We start from the raw sequence: 24,701 nt of genomic DNA, 5'->3' as shown, positions 1-24,701 counted from the left end.
CTTCAGTACATTAAGAGTGCTAGGCTAACTATCCCTGTCCCTTGTTGTACATAAAGAGTGCTGGGCTAACTCTCCCTGTCCCTTGTTGTATATAAAGAGTGCTAGGCTAACTATCAGTGTCCCTTGTTGTACATAAAGAGTGCTAGGCTAACTATCCCTGTCCCTTGTTGTACATAAATTGTGCTAGGCTAACTATCCCTGTCCCTTGTTGTACATAAAGAGTGCTAGGCTAACTATCCCTGTCCCCTGTACATAAAGAGTGCTAGGCTAACTATCCCTGTCCCCTGTACATAAAGAGTGCTAGGCTAACTATCCCTGCCCCTTGTACATAAAGAGCTCTTTCTGTACAAAGGTTCCTTTCAAATGAAGAGCTTGTGAGTGATGTCAGACTTCATTCAGAGGACCAGGTGAGGAGCTCTCAAAGGTGCAGTGTTGATTAGTCGCCCTCAGGGATGGGGGAGGGGGGGGGCCGGGTCTCAGGGGTCAGATGGTGTTTGTGATTAGACAAAAACGGCCTCTCACGAACACTCACTGATTTCTCCCCAGCCAGTCTAGCTCCGCCTCCTCCTCCACATCCCCCTCCTTTAGTGCAACAGGTAGAGTGCAGACAGTGGAGTTTAGTTCTCCTCTCTGTGGATACAAAAGTATATTGAGACTGAGAGAGAGTGGGGAAGAGAGAAGGATAGAAAGAGAGTCATTCTAGTCATAGTGTATACTACTATTCAATGGAAAATATGCATATTTGTTTTCCCACAGCACTTGCATGTTATGTTATGCTTTGGTGACATTTACAATGTTTGTTTTGTGCCAACAACTTTGCCTTTAAAATTGAATTTATTTGAATCGAGGGACGGGAAGAAAGAGGACAGAAGGAATAGGTAAGTACAAATAAAAAAGGCAAACAGCAGATGTGTTATTCCAACTTGTTCTAACACTGCGAAGGCTGGAGGTACAATCTGAGGATGTCTAGTTCCCATGAGTCTCAGCGTTACTAAGTACAGACCTATAGAGCCAGTGACGACACTGTTATTGCTCAGCTATGCTTCAGCGTCTTGGTAATGGAAACAACAGTTCTAACAACTGTTTTTTTTTTTTTTTAATACCTCCGCTGGGGTAAAAATAGATGCCTTTTCATCTATTCTGTCTAAAAATGGTAGCTTGCTCTGTTGAGGTGCACATAAATGGATATAACAACATTTGTTCTGTGTGAACATACATAGAGGAGTTCTAAAGTGTGGAGTGATCATAGTCAGTAAATTGTAGTCACAGTTGATGGGGGGAGGGTCTATCTTTGTTTTTAGTTGTGTATATAGGGGTTGCCTCTCATAGATTTAGAATACACTGAAATAAAATAAAAAAAATAAAAAAATTCATCAAAAGATATTGTAGCACTTATATATCAATACGGCCAAATATACAATTTTTTTTGCCATCTTGTGATATTGCAATGCATTACACTGTTGTGGAATTTATGAATCACAATGAATTGCAGTGTATTCTCTGTAAGGGACATTCCTGAATGTGCAAATCAGTGCGAACAGCGATATGCCCAGCTCTGGTCACATACGTATCAGTTTGCAGGATGAGATGAGAGGCGTATGATGCTCCCATTCTACCTGGCCTACTGTCAAGCTTTCACCTGGCCTGGTTCCAACTGTATCCACCCTTCGAAGAGTAGGTTTTGTGGAATGTAGTTGTTGTTGTTGTTTTGTTTGTTTTTTTTCAAAAGTTCTAAGTTAGTGTTCTGGAACTTGCTTTCAGCTACCAGTAGTGATTGTTGCATCAGCATTAGAGTGTTCACTTAAGAACATTCTAATAATATATTTGTGATCTTACACCTTTAAAGGGTTAATAGATTAGTTTTGCTATTCATGTTGAATTTGAAAACTGCATTATTATTATTATTTCAGCGCTGACGTAAACACTTTTAGTCATATACGTCCACACTTTCTCCAGGTAGAGCCTCATTGCTTTCACTGGTAAGTCTCCAGTTAAATTCAAATTTTCAAAAGGCAACCACATTAACTGACCTGATTGAACAAAAGTAACGGGAAGTGAATACAGAACGTGTGGGACGCGTGCTTCGTCATCCCACAGTAGACATTGAAAGGGTCTAATTGAGAACAATTAACAGCCTGTTACAATTTAGGGATTGTGACTACGGGTGGAACAAAAACTAGCACACACAGGGGGGGCCCATGATCAACTTTGAGAACCCTGGCTAGAGAGAACAAGCTCATTTGATTGCAATGATCGTTATTCATACCTTTCATGAGGAAAAAAAAAACATTTATAGTTGAAAAGCTGTCAAGTGTAATTTCTGACAAAGCCACATGCCCCATTAAATCACATTGGCCCAATGCCATCCCACTCTGTCAGACCCCAGCCTGTGCCGTGTAAATCTCACTGACAATTTTCTACAACTTTTTTTTTTTTTTTTGGCAAATTATTTTCAAGGCTGATCTACTCATCGTAAATGTTCACACAGATTTCTCTCAGACCTTTTGGCAGACCTCTAAGCTGGGCTACCAGGTGAAATTGGCCGAGCTCAGGACAGAATTATATCATTATGTTATTCCCAGGTCTGGACCAATAGTATTTTTTAGCAGAAGTTCACAGATCATTGCCCCCCACCCCCACCCCCACCCACCTTCCAGGGCCTGGGACAACATATCTGGTTGTCACTCCAACCTACAACACAACCACCCCCACTCCCAAACAGTGACCCTGCCCTTAAAAAGGACGCATTCAGTCAGGCGGCATGTGAAGATTAAGTTGCCAAATGAATACAAAGTAACCATAGCGACAAAAGCGAATAAGTTACCAGATGAAGTTATCTGCTGTTACCTTTCTCCCCCCCCCCCCCCCCTTGCTCAGGCCATTTGCTCGTCCCTGCCTGTTCCACCATGTCGTCCCCAAATCCCACCGGCTGTGAAACCACAGGTCAGTCTGCCGGCTTGTTGCCCCTTCCGCACCCTTCAGCCTTTTTTTTAAAAAAAAAACATTTTTTAAATAAAAATTCACTACCTGTGTTTCGTGTCTGTGTCTGTTTACGTTGGGGTTACTCAACGCACAAATTTCATGTCGTTTTAATGAAAGGGGGAGGGTTTTTTTGCTGCTAGGCTGATCACGCATACACACTGGGGGGTTGAGGCTGAAATACTAAACAAATCAAAACACAAAGACTTTTTAAAAACTTGAATGAATAATCTAAACAAAATGCATTGGGATGGCAGGCATCCCGCCATCCCGCCAAGTCACGCCTTGGCTGTATCTACGCTGCTCTTTGACTGCTGTCGGTCTTTGTTTCAGACTTCACCTGGGAAGTACGAGCTAACGATCGCCAGTTCCACAAAAAACTACAGAGGAGATCTGTACTGTGCTTCCGCAAGGGGAAATATGCCGTAAGTCACGCAACCGAGATACTTTAGAAGAATGCAGACCAGCCTCATATTTTACTTGATTATGTGTATTAACAGTATGCCTGTTTTGTTGCCAGGACAATCTGGTGCGCAGTTATAAATATTCCGCCCTGACATTCTTGCCACTGTCGCTGTATGAACAGTTCCATCGTATGGCCAACCTCTTCTTCCTGGTCATGGTGATATTGCAGGTCAGAAACTTTTTTCCCCACCTCTTATTTGTTGACTCTGTGCTATGCTACTTTGTGCTAAATATTTCACAAGAAATAAAGCCTGGATTCAATCCACAGTTGTAACTTTGAATTAGAAATGAAGACTTTGTTTAAAAATACAGTTTACGGAATTCATTTTGGTGACCACTGAACATGCCACAAAGCTTTTGTAAAGAAAAAGGAACTGTTTAAAAATATGTTAATTAATTTAAAAAGTAAAATGTTTTGTGCACAATATTGTTTAGTGTTTGTTCCAGTGTTTAACAATGGTTAAGTATATAAAGCATCTATTATAGGATGTGACCATGTTAGTCTCATTTCCATGATGAATTTTCAGAGTTTGTTCTGGCTCAAAGCAGTGTTTAGGGTCAGTTCCTTTGAGACAGTGTTCAGAGTTGGTTCTTTTATGGGATAGTGTTCAGGGTTAATTCCTTTCTGAGATGTTATTCAGGGATAGTTTATTTCTGAGATGGTGCTGAGGGTTAATTTCTTTCTGAGATGGTGTTGAGGGTTAATTTCTTTCTGAGATGGTGTTGAGGATTAATTCCTTTCTGAGATGTTATTCAGGGTTAGTTTATTTCTGAGATGGTGTTGAGGGTTAATTTCTTTCTGAGATGGTGTTGAGGGTTAATTCCTTTCTGAGATGGTGTTGAGGGTTAATTCCTTTCTGAGATGGTGTTGAGGGTTAATTTCTTTCTGAGATGGTGTTGAGGGTTAATTCCTTTCTGAGATGGTGTTGAGGGTTAATTTCTTTCTGAGATGGTGTTGAGGGTTAATTCCTTTCTGAGATGTTATTCAGGGTTAGTTTATTTCTGAGATGGTGTTGAGGGTTAATTCCTTTCTGAGATGGTGTTGAGGGTTAATTTCTTTCTGAGATGGTGTTGAGGGTTAATTCCTTTCTGAGATGTTATTCAGGGTTAGTTTATTTCTGAGATGGTGTTTAGGGTTAATTTCTTTCTGAGATGGTGTTGAGGGTTAATTCCTTTCTGAGATGGTGTTGAGGGTTAATTCCTTTCTGAGATGGTGTTGAGGGTTAATTCCTTTCTGAGATGGTGTTGAGGGTTAATTCCTTCCTGAGATGGTGTTGAGGGTTAATTCCTTTCTGAGATGGTGTTGAGGGTTAATTCCTTTCTGAGATGGTGTTGAGGGTTAATTCCTTTCTGAGATGGTGTTGAGGGTTAATTCCTTTCTGAGATGGTGTTCAGGGTTTGGCTTCTTCACAAAATCGGGGTGCCTTTGTGTTTCTAGAGCATTCCAGCCATCTCCACGCTGCGCTGGTACATCACCATGATCCCCCTGCTCATGGTGCTGTCCATCAGGGGACTCAAAGACCTGAGGGACGACCTGGTGAGAGCCTCCTCATCGTCACGCTACTCTTCCTCTCTTCCTTCGGTGCGCCGATCGTAACATATTCGTCCTCCTCGGCGTCTCCAGTACGCCCATCGCCGTTTCCATGCTCATCGCTGATAGACAGCGGCGTGCACAGACATTTTGAGGGGCAGGGGCTCAAGCCAAGAAAACCCCCCCCCAGCGCCCCCCCGATGCCAGCACACTACATCATACCCCTGTTAACCTATCATCTGACATTTCAGTTTTATAATGACTACGCTGATTTCATTAGGTTTGATAGCAGTAATCATAATTATAACAATAACAGCAGCAATAATAATAATAATAATAATTATTATTATTATTTATTTATTTGGTCCAGAGGGGCATTTCAGCCAAGGAGGACAAAGGGGCAGTGGCTGGAGACACTGTAGCCTGCCCCCCCCCCCACCCCCACGTCCCTGCTGACAGATTTCCCGGGGAGAACCTCTATAGGGCTCTGTGGCTATGTAGCCAGGGCTGCGTACATACATTGATCAAGCCCATTCCAGCCGTGAGCAGGCATTTGCATCTCTCTCTCTTCCATCGATATTCTCTAACGGAGGGATGTAAATATCAGGGGCCCCGTCGCCATGGAGACGGTGAAACGTGTCATATGTGATATAACCCCCCCCCCCCCCCCCCCCGCCCCTTTCTCTTCCTCAGGCCAGGCGACGCAGTGATAAACAGATTAACAGACGGCCCTGTGACATACTGACTCCTGAGGGGTGAGGACAGGCTGTGGGTGTGCGTGTGTGTGTGTGTGTGTGTGTGTGAGTGTGTGTGTACATGTGTATGCACGCGTGCGTGTGTATATTTACTATGCAAGTCCCATATTATATCGTTGTTTTTATATTACCTCCATGTTAATCTTAGCTGTTTTTAAAAAATGTTTTTTTGGTGTTTTCATCTGCAGTACAGAAGATGAAAAGGCACAACAAACAGCATTGCCATGTAAATATCAGACAGAACATCTATAAGTTTGTATCCATTAATCTCTCTCTCTCTCTCCCTCTCTCTCTTATGTCTCTCTCTCCCTCTCTCCCTCTTCTCCCCCTCCCTCCCTCCCTCTCTCTCTCTCTCTCCCTCTCTCTCTATGTCTCTCTCTCCCTCTCTCTCCCCCTCCCTCCCTCTCTCTCTCTCTCTCTCTCTCTCTCTCTCCCTCCCTCTCTCTCGCTCTCTCTCGCAGGTTCTGTACCGCTCAGTGGCAGGACGTGTGTGTGGGCGACGTGCTGCGTCTCCACGTCGACCAGATAGTGCCGGTGAGCTCCTGCAGGGGGCGCCACAGAGTACTGAAACCGACTAATAAATGAATGTATTTTGTGGGCTGAGCCTCTCTCTCTCTCTCTCTCTCCTCCCCCCTCAGGCGGACCTGCTCCTCCTCTGCAGCTCCGAGCCGCACAGCCTCTGCTACGTGGAGACGGCCGACATTGACGGGTCCGTCCGCCATCTCCGCGAACGTTCACGCGGTCGCGAACGCCGCCATAATTTATCCATTACCCTATATAAACGGCTCCTCCGAGCAGGGGCAGACGCTATTGAGACGTCAGACGTGTTTCGCCTTCGTACATAACCTGGTGTTCATTTCAAGCAGACCTGGGTCAAAAACGTATTTGTTTTGGATTCAAATACTTTTTCTATGCTTTACTGATCTTCTCTGGTGTATTGAAACCAATGAAGTACTCTCAAAAGGTGCAAACCCCACATTCTGGTCATATTGGTAGGCTCAACTACACCAGGCAAGATCAGTAGAGCACGGAAGAGCATTTGAATCCAAAACAAATAGGTATTTGACCCAGGTCTGATTTCAACCGTTTGTCCCTAGAGGGGGTTTTTTAAATATCAGGTAAAAAAAGGAAACAAGAAAAAGAACATTAAAAGGTTCATAGTCGTAGTTTGAACCATATTCTATGAGGCGTGTGATCCATGTAATGTGAACCAGATATGGCGTCAGTTTATAGCCAGGCAGCGCTATTCATGAATAAATACGGCAGATTTGCCTTTTCAAGGTCCAGCAAGGTGAGTGGCAGCTCTGTCATCGCTTGCGGTTTTGTGCCTCCTTGGCACGAACGACCCAGAATGCCACCGCGTTCATTGTGCTCGCTGTAGCTTGTGCCAGGTTTTAAACTTTCACACTTCGGGTTTAAATTCTTTGCAATCTTTCTCAGACTTTTTGAACTGATGGGGAAGTGACCTCCACAGACCCCTTAGCTCCATTTTGTTTCTCCTGTTCTCATAACCCTCTGTTCAGGAAGTGTAGCGGGATGACTTGCGATTTTCATGTCTAGCGAGGGCTCCCTGTTCCTGATACTGCTCCTTACTTTCGCAGGGAGACCAATCTTAAGTTTCGCCAGGCTTTGGCCCTCACTCACCAGGAACTGACCGAGCCTGTGGAGACAGCACTAATGGCTTTTAATGGTTTGTACCGCTCTCTCATAAAACATTATCCTTCGGTAATCCATGGCGATGACTGTGATGAGCTTTGTTAAGTAACACCAGTGGTTAAGTCACATATGTACCTGGATCAACTAATTATTCATACCCATTAATTAAGCTGTGAGATGTTCTTAAGTGAACATTAGAATGTTCTTAAGGGAATATTCTAATGCTGATGTAACAATCACTACTGGTGACTGGAGGCAATGGAGTTCCAAAACACGGTCCTGAATTTTGAATAAACATTCCAAAAAATCTACACTTCAAAGAGTTAAATACGTTTAGACACTTATGGGGTTCCTGAATATTGCTGACAATTTAAAAAGGAAGTATCTATTTTCAATATGGTTCAGAACAAATCTTCCATATGATTTCACATTTTGGTTAGTAACATCTTTGTTGAAAATTCAAATATGTATTTGAAATGTGTTTTTGACCCAGGTATTTTTTAAACACTGTCTCCTCTCTGGAATAACAGCAGTAAACCTTTGCTTAGACCAATCAGAACTCTTAAAGAAATTAAATTAATATATGCCGGTACATAACATATTTGACATTCTGAAAAGTTTATTTCCTTTTTATTTCCTTTGTGAAAAATAAAACAAATTTTAAAAACGAATCTCAGATAAATAATGAAAAATCCAACATTCCCAGAAAAACACAGGTAGAGGTTCTGAATATTTCATAAGCACTTACAGTTAGAAGGTGGTGGGTTTTTCCTTGCTGATGTTATTTGAGGGTGTGTGATGTAACCCTTTGAAGAGTAGTTTATTTTTTGGAATGTTTTTTCAAAATTCTAAGATGATGTTCTAGAACTCCATTGCTTTCAGTTACCAGTGGTGACAAAAGCGCCAGAATGTTCCGTAAAGAACATTCTAATCACACGTTTGTGATCTCACACCTTTAAGGGCTAAGAAGCTGTGCTACCACCGTGTTCCATATTATGAATTCAACGTGCTGGGCGAGTGTGGTTTGATAGGTCAGGATGCTTATGCTTTCAGCTTTGGGGGATGATGAACTGGACCGATGTGGTTTGAGCCGGCTTCTGTCTATCAAGGAGAAAAGACCTTCAATGTATTGATTTACTGGGGTAAATTAAATTCAGGGATGATAAAAGATGTATGACGGAAGACACAAAAAAAAAACCACATGCAAAACTGCAATATCGCTCAGGAGGAGAAGCTTTCACATCGAACACTGGAATGGCTGTTGTTTGCATTGCATGATATTTGCATTGCAGACTCAATACATCACTCGCTCCCCCAAATCCATCATCCCCTCCACTCCCTACTCCCCCCCCCCCCACACAGGCAGTGTGTTCTGCGAGGAGCCCAACAGTCACATGTACTCATTCAGGGGAGAGCTGCACTGGCGGGGAGAGCGCCACCTGCTGGACACCGACCACATCCTGTTGAGGGGAACCGTGCTACGCAACACAGAAACTGTCTACGGCCTGGCCGTCTACGCAGGTATCGGCACCCAGCTAGCGCCAAACGTTCCCGCAACGTTGCAGCCGTGCAGCGGCAATGTCACGAGCACTGACAAAACGTTCCCGTAACCCTGGGAGAACGTTTCAGAATAGAACGGAATCGAAGAATTTCTTTATTGTCATTGCACTGGTGCGCACGACAAAATTCAGGCGCGCTGCCTGAGCGGAGCTCAAATACACAAGACAAAACAAGGTAATAAAAAATATAAAAGATAAAAAAGGAATAATAAAAACTCTACATGCAGCTCACACGCGTGCACACACTCTGACACACATGCACACAAACTCACACACGCGTACCCATTATGCCTACGTGTGCACCAAATAAGCACAGAGTACCTGACTGCACAGAATAAATACCAGTATTGCACAGAATAAATGTAAGTACTGCACACATAAATATGAATATGAATAAATATCGGTATTGCACAGTATAAATATTGTCTATGGGGGGGGCGTACTTTCAGTTCAGAGTTCAGCGTGGTGATGGCTTTTTGGGTAGAAACTGTTCGTTAAACCGTTCGTTTTGTGCTGGCAGGGAGGTGGGCCTATACCCAGCTACCACAAAAGGCTTCCGGAACGTTAGGGAAACATTCTGGTTAGACTGACGTTCAGTGGTGAGATGAGGGCGTGACGAGACTGTTCCCCAAACGCCCCCTGATGGTCTCCATGTTAGTCGTGGGGAAAAAGAAACGTTGTTGAGGATATGCGTCATAACACGCATTTTAAGGATGTTTTGAATGAAAGTATTGAAACAGTGGGCTTGTTTAAGATTGCCAACACACCTGATAATTAACACGAATGTCCGACTCTGTCCACAATTAAAGTTATATTTTTTCAGTTTGAATAACATTGAGAACATTCCTGTAATGTTCTTTGTGATTTAAATTTTAAAAAAGGGATGTCTAGGAAACTGCACAAATGAGAGAATGTGTTTCCTCTAAACCATCCTCTTTTTTGACGTGTCAAAGCAATTACTGTTTTAACAGTGCAATTGCTGCAGCAGTGTTTAATTCCACTGTGGTGAACGTCAACAGGAAGTGAATCATATTCAGGATATTTTTTTACTAGTGCATATCGTTTTCCACCTCAACCCATCTGACAGTTTGGGAGCTCCTGATCAAGGGCACTCATGAGAAAATGAACTTTCTTCCTGAAGCTGTATAATGGCTATTATAGTTAGGCATGTATTGTAAGGAAATACACACAGCTTAAATTTCTTTTCTTTTTTTAAACAATATATTTAGTCCTTACTCATTTGTCTCCACATAATAAAGTAAATTCCTTAACTCCTATCACATTATTAAGTTTAACGCGGATAAACTTACATCACAGGAAAAAAAACATGTAAAATATTGTTTCGCCTCCTTTGAATGGCTGTCGTCCAAAAATAACCGCCAGGTTCAGACACCAAGATCTTGCGGAACTGCGGCCAGCTCCTGGTGAAGCAGACGCAGGTGGAGTGGATCCTGAACAGAGTGGTCATTGGGGTGAGGAAGACGAGACGCGGTATTCCACTTCCGCCATGTCAGTTTTAAGGTTTTTTTTTTTTAAACAAAAGTCAACAGCGGGAGCTTAACCTTCTGTATCGCAAGAAGGCAGACCAAAGAGCATTCTCGTATTAATAACTCGCTTTTAACAGAAATGTCTGAAGGAGTCGCATAGTTAGAAGCACCTGTGGTGGATTGTCGTTTGGTCAGCGGTTGCTTTTTGGTTGCTGGTTTTCGTTCCAGTGATTTTTTTTTCGTTCTTTTTGTAGGCCAACTCGGGACTTACTTCCGCCATAGGTTTCCTCGGAAAATTTACAATTCATTTTCCCCATAGGCATTTCGTTTTCTGTCGAAAATAAGGTCTGTGGTTATACCAGATAAATTACGCCCATTAGTATCTAAACAGTGAATTTAGAAGCCGTTATGTGCTTTTAAAAAGTAAGCTGCTAACAAGTTGCTATGTTGAAACTACAACGGTTGGTCGCGTGCAGGCGGGCTAGTATGAGAACTTGAGTGGCGGCTGCCAGAAAGCGACCATTGTTGTAGTTCCAATATATCAACTTGTCAGCAACTTACTTTTGAAAAGCACATAACAGCTTCGAAATCCACGGTGTGATATTAATGGGTGTGATTTATCTCGTAGAAACAAACGTGGAGCTTACGTTCAGCACAGACCTTATTTTCTGGAAAAATGCACTGGAAATCTGACAAGGGAACGCATGGCTCAAAAAAGCGAAATTACTTCCGGGTTTTAGGACTACAAACTGTAACACTCTATTGGAATCCCAGAATTTTAAAAAGCTGTTAAACCTGGATTCTACTGATCAACCACTAGAGTCTTTGCTAAGCACCTTGATTAGTAGAATCAGGTATGCTACTGCTCGGTTGAAACAAAAGCCGAAACCCACACTGGCCCTGTCTGGATAAGATTAGGTACCCCTGCTCTAAAAACATGAAAGCACCTAATCAAGAAAAATCAACAGCTTGTTAAAATTCTGGGATTGCAGTTGTGGTTGGAACGAAAACCCGCATACTCAGTGGTCCCCCAAGGACCGAGTTTGAGAACCACTGCTGTAGGTGTTTGTCTGAGTGGCGGTAACTCGTGACGACGCGTACGGCCGGCGGAACCTGACGTCCGTGTGTCCGTCCGTTCTCAGATCATCGTCTTCCTGCTGCTGACGGCGCTCCTCCTGGCGGTGGGGACGGGGGTGTTCGAGGCCACGGTGGGACCCCGAATCGAGGCGCTCTCGGCCCTGGCGGACGGTGCCACGCCCGCCTACACGGCCTTCCTCACCTTTTGGGGCTACTTAATCCTGCTGGCCCCGGCCATACCCATGTCACTCTATATCTCGTGAGCATCAGCGCCTCTGTGCCTGGGACAGTGTCTTTGAGTTTGTGTGCATGTGTGTGTCTATGTGGGACTGTGTGTGTGTGTGTGTGTTTTTTGGGGGGGAGGGGTTACCCGTGTTTGCTGGAATAGTTTGTGTGTGTGTGTGTGTGTGTTTGATCGCCTGTGTGTACTGGACCTGACAGATCGAGTGATCATCTTACCTTGATCTGACCAGTAAGCCTGAATCAGGTTTGGACCCGTCTCAGATCTCAGATACTCCCCTGCGATTGGCTGCAGGTTTGAGATGGTCCATGTGGTGCAGAGCCTGCTGATTGGCTGGGACCTGGACCTGTACGAGGAGGCCAGGGACACGCCGGCCCAGGCCCGGAGCACCGCGCTCAACGAGGAGCTGGGCCAGGTGGGCTACCTGCTCAGCGACAAGACCGGCACGCTCACGCAGAACCACCTGCTCTTCCGCCAGTGCTGCATCGCCAGCGTCTTATACGGTACGTTTCTCTCTCTCTCTCTCTCTCTCTCTCTCTCTCCCACTCTCTTTCCATCGCACTGTCTGTCTCTCACTCTCTCTCTCCCTGTCTCTCTGTCTCTCTCCTACTCTCTCTCCATCGCTCCCTTTCTCTCTGTCTCTCACTTTCTCTCTCCTACTCTGTCTCTCTTTCTCTCTCTCCCTCTCTCTCTCTCTCTCCCCAAGTGCAGTACAGTTCCTCCATCTTTCTCAATGACTGCAGGACAGGTTCTCTGAGTGAAGTATGGCCTCTCCCTTTCTTTATCTTTCTCAAAGTGCAGCACAGTTTCTCTCTCTTCAAGTGGAGTATGGTCTCTCTCTTTCTCAAAGTGCAGCACAATTCCTCTCTCTTCAAGTGGAGTATGGTCTCTCTTTCTCTGTGAGCACTAGTTATTTCCTCTCTCTGCATGTGCTACACTTTCTTGCTGTAAATACGGTATGGTATCTCCCGCTGTAATATGGTCTCTCCACCACCTTTCCCTGTGGAGTGAGCCCTAGGTTGAAGTCCACTAAATGACAGGTCTAATCGTGTTCATACCGTGTTTTCAGTGTTGCAGCTTATTGTGAAATGGCTGTCGTTTCTGCAGTCGACTTCTTGTTTTGTTTGATTTGTTCACACTTACTTTCATGTTTTTCAGGAGCCATGCCAGACGATGAGAAGAAACCAGAGGTAAAAAAAAAGCTTGAAGACGTGCTGCTCTAGTCCTTCAGTACATTTTACATTAACATTCCCGCCATTTAGCTGACTGGTGCGGCTTACACTCTTTCATACACACTCCATTCATCCATTTATGTTACATTGACGCCAGGTGTCTGTACGTCAAAAGAAGGCCAAGGCATTTTTGTTCCAGCAAAAAAAATATAATTTTTTGACCATAACCTTCCTCAGGCAAATGTTTCTGCCTGAAATAAAGCATTTTTTGACTACAGATGACCCTCCGTTGCACTTAAATCAATGAAGATAGATTCAGGACTGAATATATCTGCACACGTGTATGTGTGTGTGTGTGTTACGCTTACTGTCGTCGCCCTCTCTGGCCACTGTCGGTACTGCATCTTGACTCTCCCTCAGAAACTGGACCTGAGCTGGAACCCGTACTCGACCGGCGACCTGCAGTTCTACGATCAGCGGTTGGTGGAAAGGCTGCGGGGGCAGGACAGCGGCGAGACGCGGGAGTTTTTCTGCGCTCTGGCGCTCTGTCACACGGTCATGTCCGAGTGGAAAGAGGGTGAGTGAGGGGAAATCGGGGAGGGGAAGGGGGGGCATGTATTTATGTGTGTGTATGTTTGTGTGTGTGTGTGTGTGCGCGCCTGCGGGATAGGGGTCTGGGGGGCCACTAGAGGTGGGGTGTGTATTTATGTGTGTGTGTGTGTGTGTGTGTGTGTGTGCGTACGCGGGATAGGGTTGCCAGATGTCCGGTTTTCGAACAAAATGTCCATCTCACTGAGATATTGCAACACTTGACAAAGTGGGACCGGGGGGGGCCTTTCTCAACAGACCCGGAATCAATATCGTTTCAAATATTTTCTCTGTGAGAAGTTTTATAACTATAACACATAACTGTAACAGGGCTGCCTCAACCCTGTTCCTGGGCATCTACCATCCTGTAGGTTTTCATTTCAACCCTAACAAAGCACACACCTCATTCTAATAGCTACAGGTCTCGATGAGTAGATTCTACAATTAGTGGAATCAAGTGTGCCCAAATAGGGTTGAAATGAAAACCTACAGGTGGTCTGAGGTCTTATTAAGCCACGCCCCTTAAAAATGTTTTTTTTAAATGTCTTGGCAAGTGGGTATAGATAATGGATGGATGGATGGATGGATTTTACATTACAGGCATTTAGCAGACGCTCTTATCCAGAGCGACTTACACAACTTTTACATAGCATTTTTACATTGTATCCATTTATACAGCTGGATATATACTGAGCAATTTCGGTTAAGTACCTTGCTTAGTATACGCGCAGTGCTACCGGAATCGAACGGATTTCGTACAAGCCCAGTTCCTTACCCACTGTGCTACACTCCGTCATGGATAGATGATGGATAAATAAATAAATAGTCACAAGCAGACTTCACACACACTTCACAGGCATGCAAAATTAACTGCTAGTTGTGAGTCACCGAAAATAACTGAATGTCAATCCCAGAATGTAGCTCAATAATTACTTGAATGGGTATAGGAGAACATTTACGTGCCTTTTAAACTGCCAGCAGTCACAGAGTTAGAGGGTCACACCTGGGTGGAGTGCTGTACTCTGGAGCATTTTGAGGATGTCCCGTGTTGATTGCAGGGACCCTGCGGTACCAGGCCTCCTCCCCGGACGAGGGGGCGCTGGTTGGGGCGGCGCGGGAGCTGGGATGGGTGTTCCTGTCTCGAACCCGGGACTCGCTGACGGTGAGCGAGCTGGGCCAGGTCCGGGAGTACCAGCTGCTGGCTCTGCTGGACTTCAGCAGCCAGAGGAGGCGCATGTCCGTCCTGGGTGAGCCCCGCCCCACCCCGCCCTGTCCCGCCCCGCCCCGCCCCGCACGCACGCGTTCGTCGAGCTTCAGCGTTTCTCCTCCGCTCCGTCCGCTCGCTCGAACCCGACACCCTCATTCACGGCTGACCGTCTGGGAATTCTGGAAAATTCCAGATGGGCTGGTTCAGTTTTGGGCTGCTAAGCCACTTTTGGGTCATGATTAAAATCTGTTTCCACCCCCGACCCCCCACTACCATGTCCATGATTGCAATCTCCTCGGTTCGAGATCGCAATCTCCACTGCCCCACTGACCCCCGTTCTGTGATCGCAAATCCCCCCCCCCCCCCCCCAAACCCAAATTTTGCTCCCAGTCTAGCCCTGACTCATTCCTCTCTTCCCCTTTTTCCATCCATCACTGCATCCCTCTCTCCATCCCTCAGCCTATGCCCACCTGCCTCTCTCTCTCTCTCTCTCTCTCAAACTTTGTCTCACACTCTCCCTAATCCTCACGTCTGATGGTTTAATATGGTTGGTTTGTCAATCACTCAGTCAATCAACCCACATTTAATCTGATACAGCGCATTTTGCTCTGAGTCAGCCCAAGGCACTAAACTTCATGACTGACAGTTGTAGTACGTGCTATCTTTTCGTTAAATATGGCACGGTTGGTGTCTCTCTCCCTCTCCCTCTCCCTCTCCCTCTCCTCTCTCTCTCTCTCCCCCCCCCCCCCCTCTCTCTCTCCCCCAGTGAGGGACCCGGAGGGGAAGCTGAAGCTGTACTGTAAGGGCGCCGACATCGTCATCCTGGAGAGGCTGAAGAAGAACAGTCCTCACCAAGAAAGCACCGAGAAAGCACTGGAGGTGTTAAAAGTAAACCACTACACAACGCACGACAGGAAACACACACCGTGCGCAACCAACACACATGTAAAAACACACGTATACACACACACACACACATTCAAGTGCGCACACACGTATACGCACACACACAAACGCGCACACACACGGACACACATACATACACGCACACACACACGTGTGCACACACTCATACACGCACATATATGCACACATACACACACACACACACACACACACACGTGCACACACTCATAACGCACATATATGCACACATACACACACACACACTCACACACACACACACACACACACACACGTGCACACACTCATACACGCACATATATGCACACATACACACACACACACACACACACACACACACTCACACACACACACACACACACACACACACACACACACTCACAGGCACACACTCAAACACACACACACACACACACACACATGCACACACTCATACACGCACATATATGCACACGCACTCACACACACACAGACACACACACACACACACTCAGTTTGCACTGTGAGTAAAACCCCCTCTCCTGCGCCCTCCAGCTGTACGCTCAGGGCTGCCTGCGCACCCTGTGTGTGTCCGGGCGCTCTGTGCGGGAGGAGCTGTGGGAGGAGTGGAGCCGCGTCCTGGCCCAGGCTGCCACGGCGACGCGCCACGGCGACGGCGACGGCGCGCTGGAGCAGCTGTACAGCGACATGGAGACGGAGCTCACGGTACACGCCCACAATGCGTGACAGCTGCAGGGGCGGAGCTAAGGGAAAAAGCAGGGAAAGCTTTCCCGGGCACTAGTGGGTCCGGAGGGGGGGGGCCCTAGAGATGGAGTGTGTATTTATGTGTGTGTGTGTGTGTGTGTGTGTGTGTATGTGTGTGTGCGGGATAGAGTTCCCAGATGTCCGGTTTTCAAGTGGAATGTCCAGTTTTAAAATTATTTGTACAGTTCCGGTTTGTGGCCTCGACTGGACAAGCTACTATTCAGTCAGAATAGCTGGTGAAATACATTTTTCGTTAGTTTCTAATGAATTGTCAGTGTCAATGACTCTCCCTGTATGATAGAACGTCTCGCCAGTTCAACCATTGTCCCATTTTGACCAAAAGAGAGCCATATATCTGTTTCTGGACTGCATATTCTGCAACTACTTATTTAATTATCCTAGACGTTTACACAATTTGGCGTGTTCGCGACATTTCTCTATAAACTCCGGTCAGACAGCTGTTCCTGTGTCCCTGTATAGTTCTCACAGTGTAATCTATGAGTGAACGGGCATAGATGCCGCTAATTAGCTCAGCCTCCTGGCGGAAGAATTGTTCTAATTGGCGAATCCAGGCGAGTGGAACCTGATACTGAGGGGCGGTCTCTTTGTTTTCTGAACCTGGATTTCTCCGCCTCCGTGCGCGAACGACGCTGCTTCCTGCTCCGGACTCTCAGCTGTTGGGCGTGACCGCCATCGAAGATCGGCTGCAGGAGGGGGTCGCCCGCACCATCTCCGTCCTCAGGCAGGCCGGAGTCAAGGTGTGGGTGCTGACCGGGGACAAGACAGGTACTGCTCATTCGTTTAGACGGGATTAATAGCAGCGAGGCGTAATCAATAACAGGATTAACTACTTAGGGGGACAATAGCAATGACAATAATAACAGTAAAATCTATGACAGTTTACTGGGGTCACTGTAAAATGGTTTCGCTAAGGGCTCTCTGTCTGTCTGTCTGTCTGTCTGTATCTCTCTCTGTCTGTCTGTCTGTCTGTCTGTCTATCTGTCTGTGTCTCTGTCTGTCTGTATCTCTCTCTGTCTGTCTGTCTGTGTCTCTGTCTGTCTGTCTGTCTGTGTCTTTGTCTGTCTGTATCTCTCTCTGTCTGTCTGTCTGTCTGTCTGTCTGTCTGTCTGTCTGTCTGTCTGTCTGTGTCTCTGTCTGTCTGTCTGTCCTTCCTTGTAGAAACTGCTGTGAATATTGGGTACTCCTGCAGTCTGCTGGATACAGACGCCACACTGCTGCAGGGAGAGGAACTGAGGTCGGGAAAACTCACACCCTCATACTGACAAACCCGCACACCGACACCCTCATACTGAAAAACCCGCACACCGACACACCCATACTGACAAACCCACACACTCATACCCTCATACTGAAAAACCCGCACACCGACACACTCATACTGACATACCCGCACACTCACACCCTCATACTGACATACCCCACACCGACACACTCATACTGACATACCTCACCGACACCCTCATACTGACAACCCACACCGACACACTCATACTGACATACCCGCACACCGACACACTCATACTGACAAACCCGCACACTGACACCCTCATACTGACATACCCGCACACCGACACACTCATACTGACAAACCCGCACACCGACACACTCATACTGACAAACCCGCACACCGACACACTCATACTGACATACCCGCACACCGACACCACTCATATTGACAAACCTCACACCACACTCATACTGACATACCGCACTCATACCTCAATGAAAAGAACGACAACTCTATGACAAACGACACGACACCCTCATACTGACAAACCCGCACACCGACTATACTACAAACCCGCATCTATACTGACAAACCCGCACACCAACACACTCATATTGACAAATCCGCACACCGACACACTTATACTGACAAACCCTCATGCCTACACACACAAACACTGACATACCCACACACTGACACTCTCATACACTGACACACTCAAACACTGACACACCATCGGCAGACCTGTGTGATGCCATTAATCTGAAACACTTCAGCAAAAACACATTAAATTTGATGCAGCTTTGACTCTCACACTCTCTGACATCTTGCAATCTAAAATATACATTTTGTTGACATAAAAAGCTACCTCAAAATAAATGTAAAAAAAAGTGCAATTAAAGGAGGCAAAAGTAAACAGTACTTACCAGACCTGGGTCAAATACGTATTTGTTTTGGATTCAAAAACTTTTCCAGGCTTTACTGATCTTGTCTGGTGTATTGGAACCAATGAAATACTCTCAAAAAGTGCAAACCTCGCATTCTGGTCATATTGGCAGGCTTAATTACACCAGGCAAGATCAATAGAGCACAGAAAAGTATTTGAATCCAAAACAAATAGGTATTTGACCCAGGTCTGGTACAGCGTCTGTGGTCTCCCAGCGTCGGCCCGTGTCATGGAGCAGACCCGTCTGCTTCCTCTCTGTGCTGCAGACAGCTCCTCCAGACCCCCGAGCCTGATGTTACCCTCACAAAGGGCAATGAGCCTGACTGCTGGGGCAAATACCGGAAGACGGAGGGCAGCAAAATGGCATTGGTTGTCACCGGACCTGAGTTGGTAACAAAAACAACAACAACAACAAAAACATACTGGATGGATGCTCACATACATAATAACATATACACCTGCACTACTTTTTACAACCTCCCCCTCTCTCTCTCTTTCTCTGTCTCCCTCTCTCCCACTCTCTCTCCCTTACTCTCTCTCTTCCTCTCCCTCTCTCTCCCACTCTCCCTCTCTCTCTCTCGTTCTCTCTCTGCAGGAAGAGATGGAAGACAAGCCGGAGCTGGGGGAGCGTTTCGTGTCCCTGTCCAGGCACTGCCAGTCGGTGCTGTGTTGCCGGATGACCCCGGGGCAGAAGGCGGGCGTGGTCGAGCTCATCAGGAAGCACACGTCCGCCATCACCATGGCGATCGGAGACGGAGCCAACGACGTGAACATGATTAAGAGTGAGGGGCCGGGCGGAGGACTTTTGGGGTGGTGGGACGGGGTGCATACGTAGTGGGAGGAACAGAGAAGCACGCAAGGAGGAGCATACTTTGAAAAAAATCCTGCTCAGGGAGAGATTGGGAGAAGGCGTTTCTGTTCGCAGAGCGAAGACGTAGCATTCAAGATGATTCAAACCATCCTTCTCTATTTCTTTCTCTCCCTCCCTCCCTCTCTCTCTTTCTGTTTCCCTCTCTCCCTCCCTCTCCTTCTCTCTCTCTCTCTCTCTCTCGTTCTCTCAGGGGCTCACATCGGAGTGGGACTGAGCGGGGTAGAAGGCAGCCAGGCGGTGCAGAACGCCGACTTCTCATTGGCCCAGTTCCGATTTTTGGCCAAGCTGCTATTGGTCCACGGGCGCTGGTCGTACCGGCGCATCTGCAGCTTCCTGCGCTACTTCCTGTACAAGACCACCACCTTCGCCATGGTGCACACCTGGTACAGCTTCTACAACGGCTTCAGCGCACTGGTGAGCTCACCTGAGGCGTCGGCAGGGCGGCGGCAGGGCGTCGGCAAGCCGAAATGCTGCCGCTGAAATATTCAAAGGTGGATTCATTGGAGCACGTAGGCCACATTTCTGGCAAAATGACCAATAGCTTTACTTAAATATGGAGGAAAGTTTAAAATATGGTATCCTACAGTGTTGGGGAGTAGTTAAACTGGTAGTAAACTACATATGTAGTTAAACTAGTAATTTAATTACATTTGTGCGGCAGTTTGCTGTTAGGTCTACATTCAAATTTGTGTGGCGGTTGTAGTAAATGACTTCATTTTGAATAGTTGACTACAGGACCTACCATTGGTTGTAAAATATTTTCCCCGACACCTTAGACCAAATACAGCTTCCTCTCTCTTTCTGCTCTAATTCTGAGTGACTAATTGAATGATAGTGGAGTAGCTCTTCACCAGAGATGCCAACGGTCAACCGCCAATCAGCACACAATGCTGGCGCCCCTCCCCTGTGTAGTGCTTCTCCCCACAAAGAAGATATTGCTCACACACGCGTCATTGTCTGGGGAACTGCTTTCAGTGTGAAGTAATTGGTAGGTTGTACAAAGCTACGCTTTCAGGGTAGTTTCCGCCAACCGCTGGTGTCTTATGCCTGCGTGTGTGCCAGCTTTTACACAAACTTAACATAATGTAACTCTGACTGGCTGATCGTTTTTTAAAAGACAGTGGGGAGGCTGAGTACAAAATGATATGGGCAGAGTTCAAGAATTAATTGCCGGAAACTGCTAGGAGAAAAAAACCCATAGTTCTGTTCCAAATTTCTCTTTCTCTCACTCTCTCTCTACCTCCCTCCCTCCCTCCCTCTCTCTCTCTCTCTCAGCATGTATATGAGAACTGGTTCATCACCTTGTACACGGTTATGTACACAATCTACCCCGTGCTCTGCTTGGCTCTTTTGGAACAGGTATGAACAGCTTTTTAATTCTAATTTTATTTCACAGAGAACACAGCAAGAATGGTTCAATGAATGTTATCCGCTTTTTGTCCAGAATTAAAATTAAACAAAATTTTGTATGGCCCTTCATATTCATTTTTATTATGACATGTTCAGCAGGTTTGTCATAGTTCTTACATGCAGAAAATGGCATTGACACATCTTCTCCATGATGTTTTTTTTTTTTTATGTGTTAATTATGCACATCAGGAGATTTTTTAGTACTCTACAGATGAAAGAAGTTTTTTTTTGTTTTTTTTTTCTCACTGAAGGGGTCGATGAATGTTACAGCTTGCCAGGTCTTATAGTAGAAGGGTTGTTTGAGCACAGGCTTGGTTCTTGTGATGAACTATTCTTGTACTGTTCTTAACCAGATGGGACCACTACTAGAATGTTCTCCAATGTTTCTGAAACACGTTAAAGATATGAAAGTCGATCGACCTGTGATGTTACATCACGCTTGACTCTATTTGATCTGTGGACTGAGGTTTTTTTTTTTTCTCTTGGGTTTCTACCATCATCACTCCACCTGGTGGAGCATGTGTGTATCTGGGGCAGAGCTAAGGGTGTGTGAGAGACAAAAGCTTTCCCAGGCACTAGTGAATTCAGGGCGACCCTAGAGGTGGTGTGTGTGTGTGTGTGCGTGTGTGTGTGTGTACATGGGGGTGGGGGGCCTTTCAACAATAATGTTTTTCCTGCGCAATTAATAATTTCTAGATCCATCCCTGTGTGTAGCCAACAGATAAGAAAAATAATTGTAGAAGGGAGAAAGAACACTGGAAACTTAAGTGAACATTCTAATGCTGATGTCACAGTCCCTGCTGGTGACTTGAAAGCAAGGGAGTTCTAGAACACTGACTTAGAGTTTTGAGGGGGGGAAAAAGAAATTCAGAAAACCTACTCTTCAAAGGGGATTCAGTCGGAACCAGGCCACGTGAAAGCTTGACAATAGGCCTAGTGGAATGGGAGCATCGCTGTCCAGTTGCACACCCCTCATCTCTGCAAACCGACACGTGTGTGGCCAGAGTCGGGCATTTAATGCACCCCAGAGCGACGTGTCGTCCACTGCTGTGGCTGATGGGAAATGTCTGCTGTGGTCGGGCAGGACGTGAGCGCGGAGGCCAGCCTGCAGTGGCCGGAGCTGTACCGGCTCGGGCTGAGGCAGGAGCTCTTCAACCCCTGGAAGCTGGCGGCGACCCTCCTCTACTCCCTCTACACCTCCCTGGTCCACTTCTTCATCCCGCTCGGGGTGGCCTCCTACTCCCCGCTGGACTACCAGTCCTTCGCCATCGTCGTGGAGACCGGACTCATCTTCTCTGTCACTGTCGAGGTCAGAGGCTCGAGCTTGTGCGGCTCAGAAATAGTCCAATCGAACGGTTTGAATTGGCTTAAATTGTACTGGCCTGTGAAGAAAGAGAATAATCTATTCTAGTGCTGTAATGCTGCAACAAACAACAAAAAAAAGCTTTCCGGTGTTTCGTGTGCTTCTCAGATAATTCTGTGCACTGGATTCTGGACGAAGTTCAACGTTGGAGCGATTTTTTTGAGCCTGGCGCTGTTTTTCGTGTCGACACGGGTCCTTCACAACCCCCGCCTGCATGCCGCCGCCCCTACAGACTACTACTTCTCTGGTAAACACACTCGCGTAGACAGACCCACACTAACACACACGGACACATGCTCAATACACACACGCACACACACATGCATACACACACACACGGACACATGCTTAATACACACACGCACACACACACACATGCATACACACACACACGGACACATGCTTAATACACACACGCACACACACACACACATGCACATGCGCACAGGTACTTGCAGATATCACACACACACACACACACACACACACACAGGTACTTGTGGATATCCCACACATACGCACAGGTACTTGTGGATATCACACACACACACACACAGGTACTTCTGGATATCACACGCACACACACACACACACACACATACTTGTGGATATCACACACACACACACACACAGGTACTTGTGGATATCACACGCACACACACACACAGATGCACACACACACACACACACACACACACACACACATACTTGTGGATATCACACACACACACACACAGGTACTTGTGGATATCACACACACACACACACACGCATACACACACACACACAGACACACACACAGGTACTTGTGGATATCACACACACACACACACACACATACTATCAGTATTTCGTACGAACCTCTCCATGCGCGTTCACCCCTGTGCTCCCCCCGTTTAGGTGTGTCGGAGAACGTGTTCAGCAGCCCGCTGCTGTGGCTGACCGCGGTGCTCACCGCCTGCGTCGCCGTTCTCCCCTCCATGACCGCTCGAGCCCTCGCCTTCGTCCTCCGCCCCTCTGACACACACCGGGTAAGAGAGTTTTGGGAGGGGAGTGGGGAGTGGGGCGGAGCCAAATCTCACTGCTGGGGTATGACACTCCAGTCCTGGGGGGGGTTCACGTTGCCTGCTGGATTTTTTTTTTTGTCTGTTTTAGCATTTAAGCCCTAAATTTAAGACCTTTATTGACAAAACAAGGCCTAAAATTAGGGCTGCCCAACCAGGTTCCTGGATATTTACCATCCTTTAGGTTTTTACTCCACCCCTAACAAAGCACACCTCACTCAGCAGCGCGAGATCTCGTTGAGCTTCTAATTAGTAGAATCACGTGAGTTGAAATGAAAATGTACATGATGGCAGGTCTCTAGCAACAGGGTTGGGCAGCCCTACTCAAAACGAAGGCAAGATTCAAAGGGAACCGCAAAAACCTGCAAAACTGCGAAACGGAGTTTGACACCCCTGCCTTTCTGTATGACCGCTAGCCTTATCTAGCTGGCGCTACGCTAACGCGCTGATGTATGCGAATCCCAGGTTCACAGCTCAGGGACGACCTCTTCGCCCGGAGGGCCCCAGGAGATGAAGCTTCACTTCAGGAGGGGAGACCTGCAGCGGCGCTCGTCCTACGCCATGTCCCAGGGCAAAGGGTTTGGCCGGCTGGTCACCTCGGGGGCCAGCCGCCGCAGCGCAGCGCCCCCGGAGGACGGGAGGGACACCGCGGGGAAAACTGACTCGGACGCTCCACGCACAACAGAGGAAGGGAAGACCATGGCTGCTGCTGCTGCTGCTACCACGGAAACAAGCCGATGAAGACTTGTCATGGACGCTACTGGCAGTGTTGCGTGTTCTGCCCCTGATGCTTTGGTTTAGTGCCCACGTAGCACTCGAGCTCGTATTCAGAGAGGACCACTGTAGAATTACGTCACTGGCATTTAGCAGATGCTCCTAGCCAGACCAGCGTACACAGTTTTACATTGGTGCATCGTAGCTGGGTGTATACCGAAGCAATACAAGCCCAGTTGCATAAGCCTTGTACCACACTGCTGCCTGCTAAAGTGCTGTAAGCTAATGTACCCCATCACTTCCCAAATACTGGATGAAAGTATGAAATGAGAATGAAAGGGGAGTAAATCGATATCAATATTAATATTAATATTAGCCTAATATTAGCCTTTCCTTGGAACCAAAGGCAACGGTACATTTAGGGCCTGATTTTCGAAGACCTTCAGAATGTGAGAAACCTTTTGCCACACGCGAAACCAATAACATGGCCAATGATTGGTCAGGGTATTTCTTTTGCACCAGTCATAGTTTTGCATGTGCTGAAAGATTTTGAGCGTTCTGAAGGTACTAGTATATCAGGCCCTTAGAGACAGGTGCATGGTGTGTGTGTACATGTGCAAGTGCCTCTGTATTTTTACAATAAAAATAATATTTTAGGAAAATGTGTTTTCTTTATTTTTAATTAAAATGTATAATTTG

At 46.5% G+C, this 24,701-nt stretch overlaps 1 protein-coding gene across 1 annotated transcript; it reads left to right on the top strand.

Annotated features, from left to right (window-relative positions):
- Positions 1–593: 593 nt before the first annotated feature.
- Positions 594–24,677, top strand: atp8b3 (ATPase phospholipid transporting 8B3). The gene is made up of 28 exons (XM_064330319.1): positions 594–878; positions 2,878–2,943; positions 3,313–3,404; positions 3,500–3,613; positions 4,883–4,981; positions 5,669–5,730; positions 6,192–6,264; positions 6,369–6,439; positions 7,332–7,420; positions 8,749–8,907; positions 10,329–10,417; positions 11,575–11,768; positions 12,045–12,253; positions 12,909–12,940; positions 13,343–13,499; positions 14,569–14,757; positions 15,484–15,596; positions 16,176–16,346; positions 17,060–17,171; positions 17,565–17,640; positions 18,847–18,970; positions 19,176–19,362; positions 19,642–19,865; positions 20,727–20,810; positions 21,946–22,170; positions 22,333–22,471; positions 23,125–23,255; positions 23,754–24,677. Exons 2-28 carry the CDS (start codon positions 2,907–2,909, stop codon positions 24,027–24,029), a joined length of 3,528 nt encoding a protein of 1,175 aa, XP_064186389.1. The 5' UTR covers positions 594–878; positions 2,878–2,906; the 3' UTR covers positions 24,030–24,677.
- Positions 24,678–24,701: the final 24 nt, after the last annotated feature.

The sequence above is a fragment of the Anguilla rostrata genome, chromosome 4 (assembly GCF_018555375.3).
Source record: "Anguilla rostrata isolate EN2019 chromosome 4, ASM1855537v3, whole genome shotgun sequence".
In the NCBI taxonomy this organism is placed as follows: domain Eukaryota; kingdom Metazoa; phylum Chordata; class Actinopteri; order Anguilliformes; family Anguillidae; genus Anguilla; species Anguilla rostrata.
The sequence above is the reverse complement of the archived record's forward strand: the minus strand, read 5'-3'. Positions and strand labels throughout refer to the sequence as shown.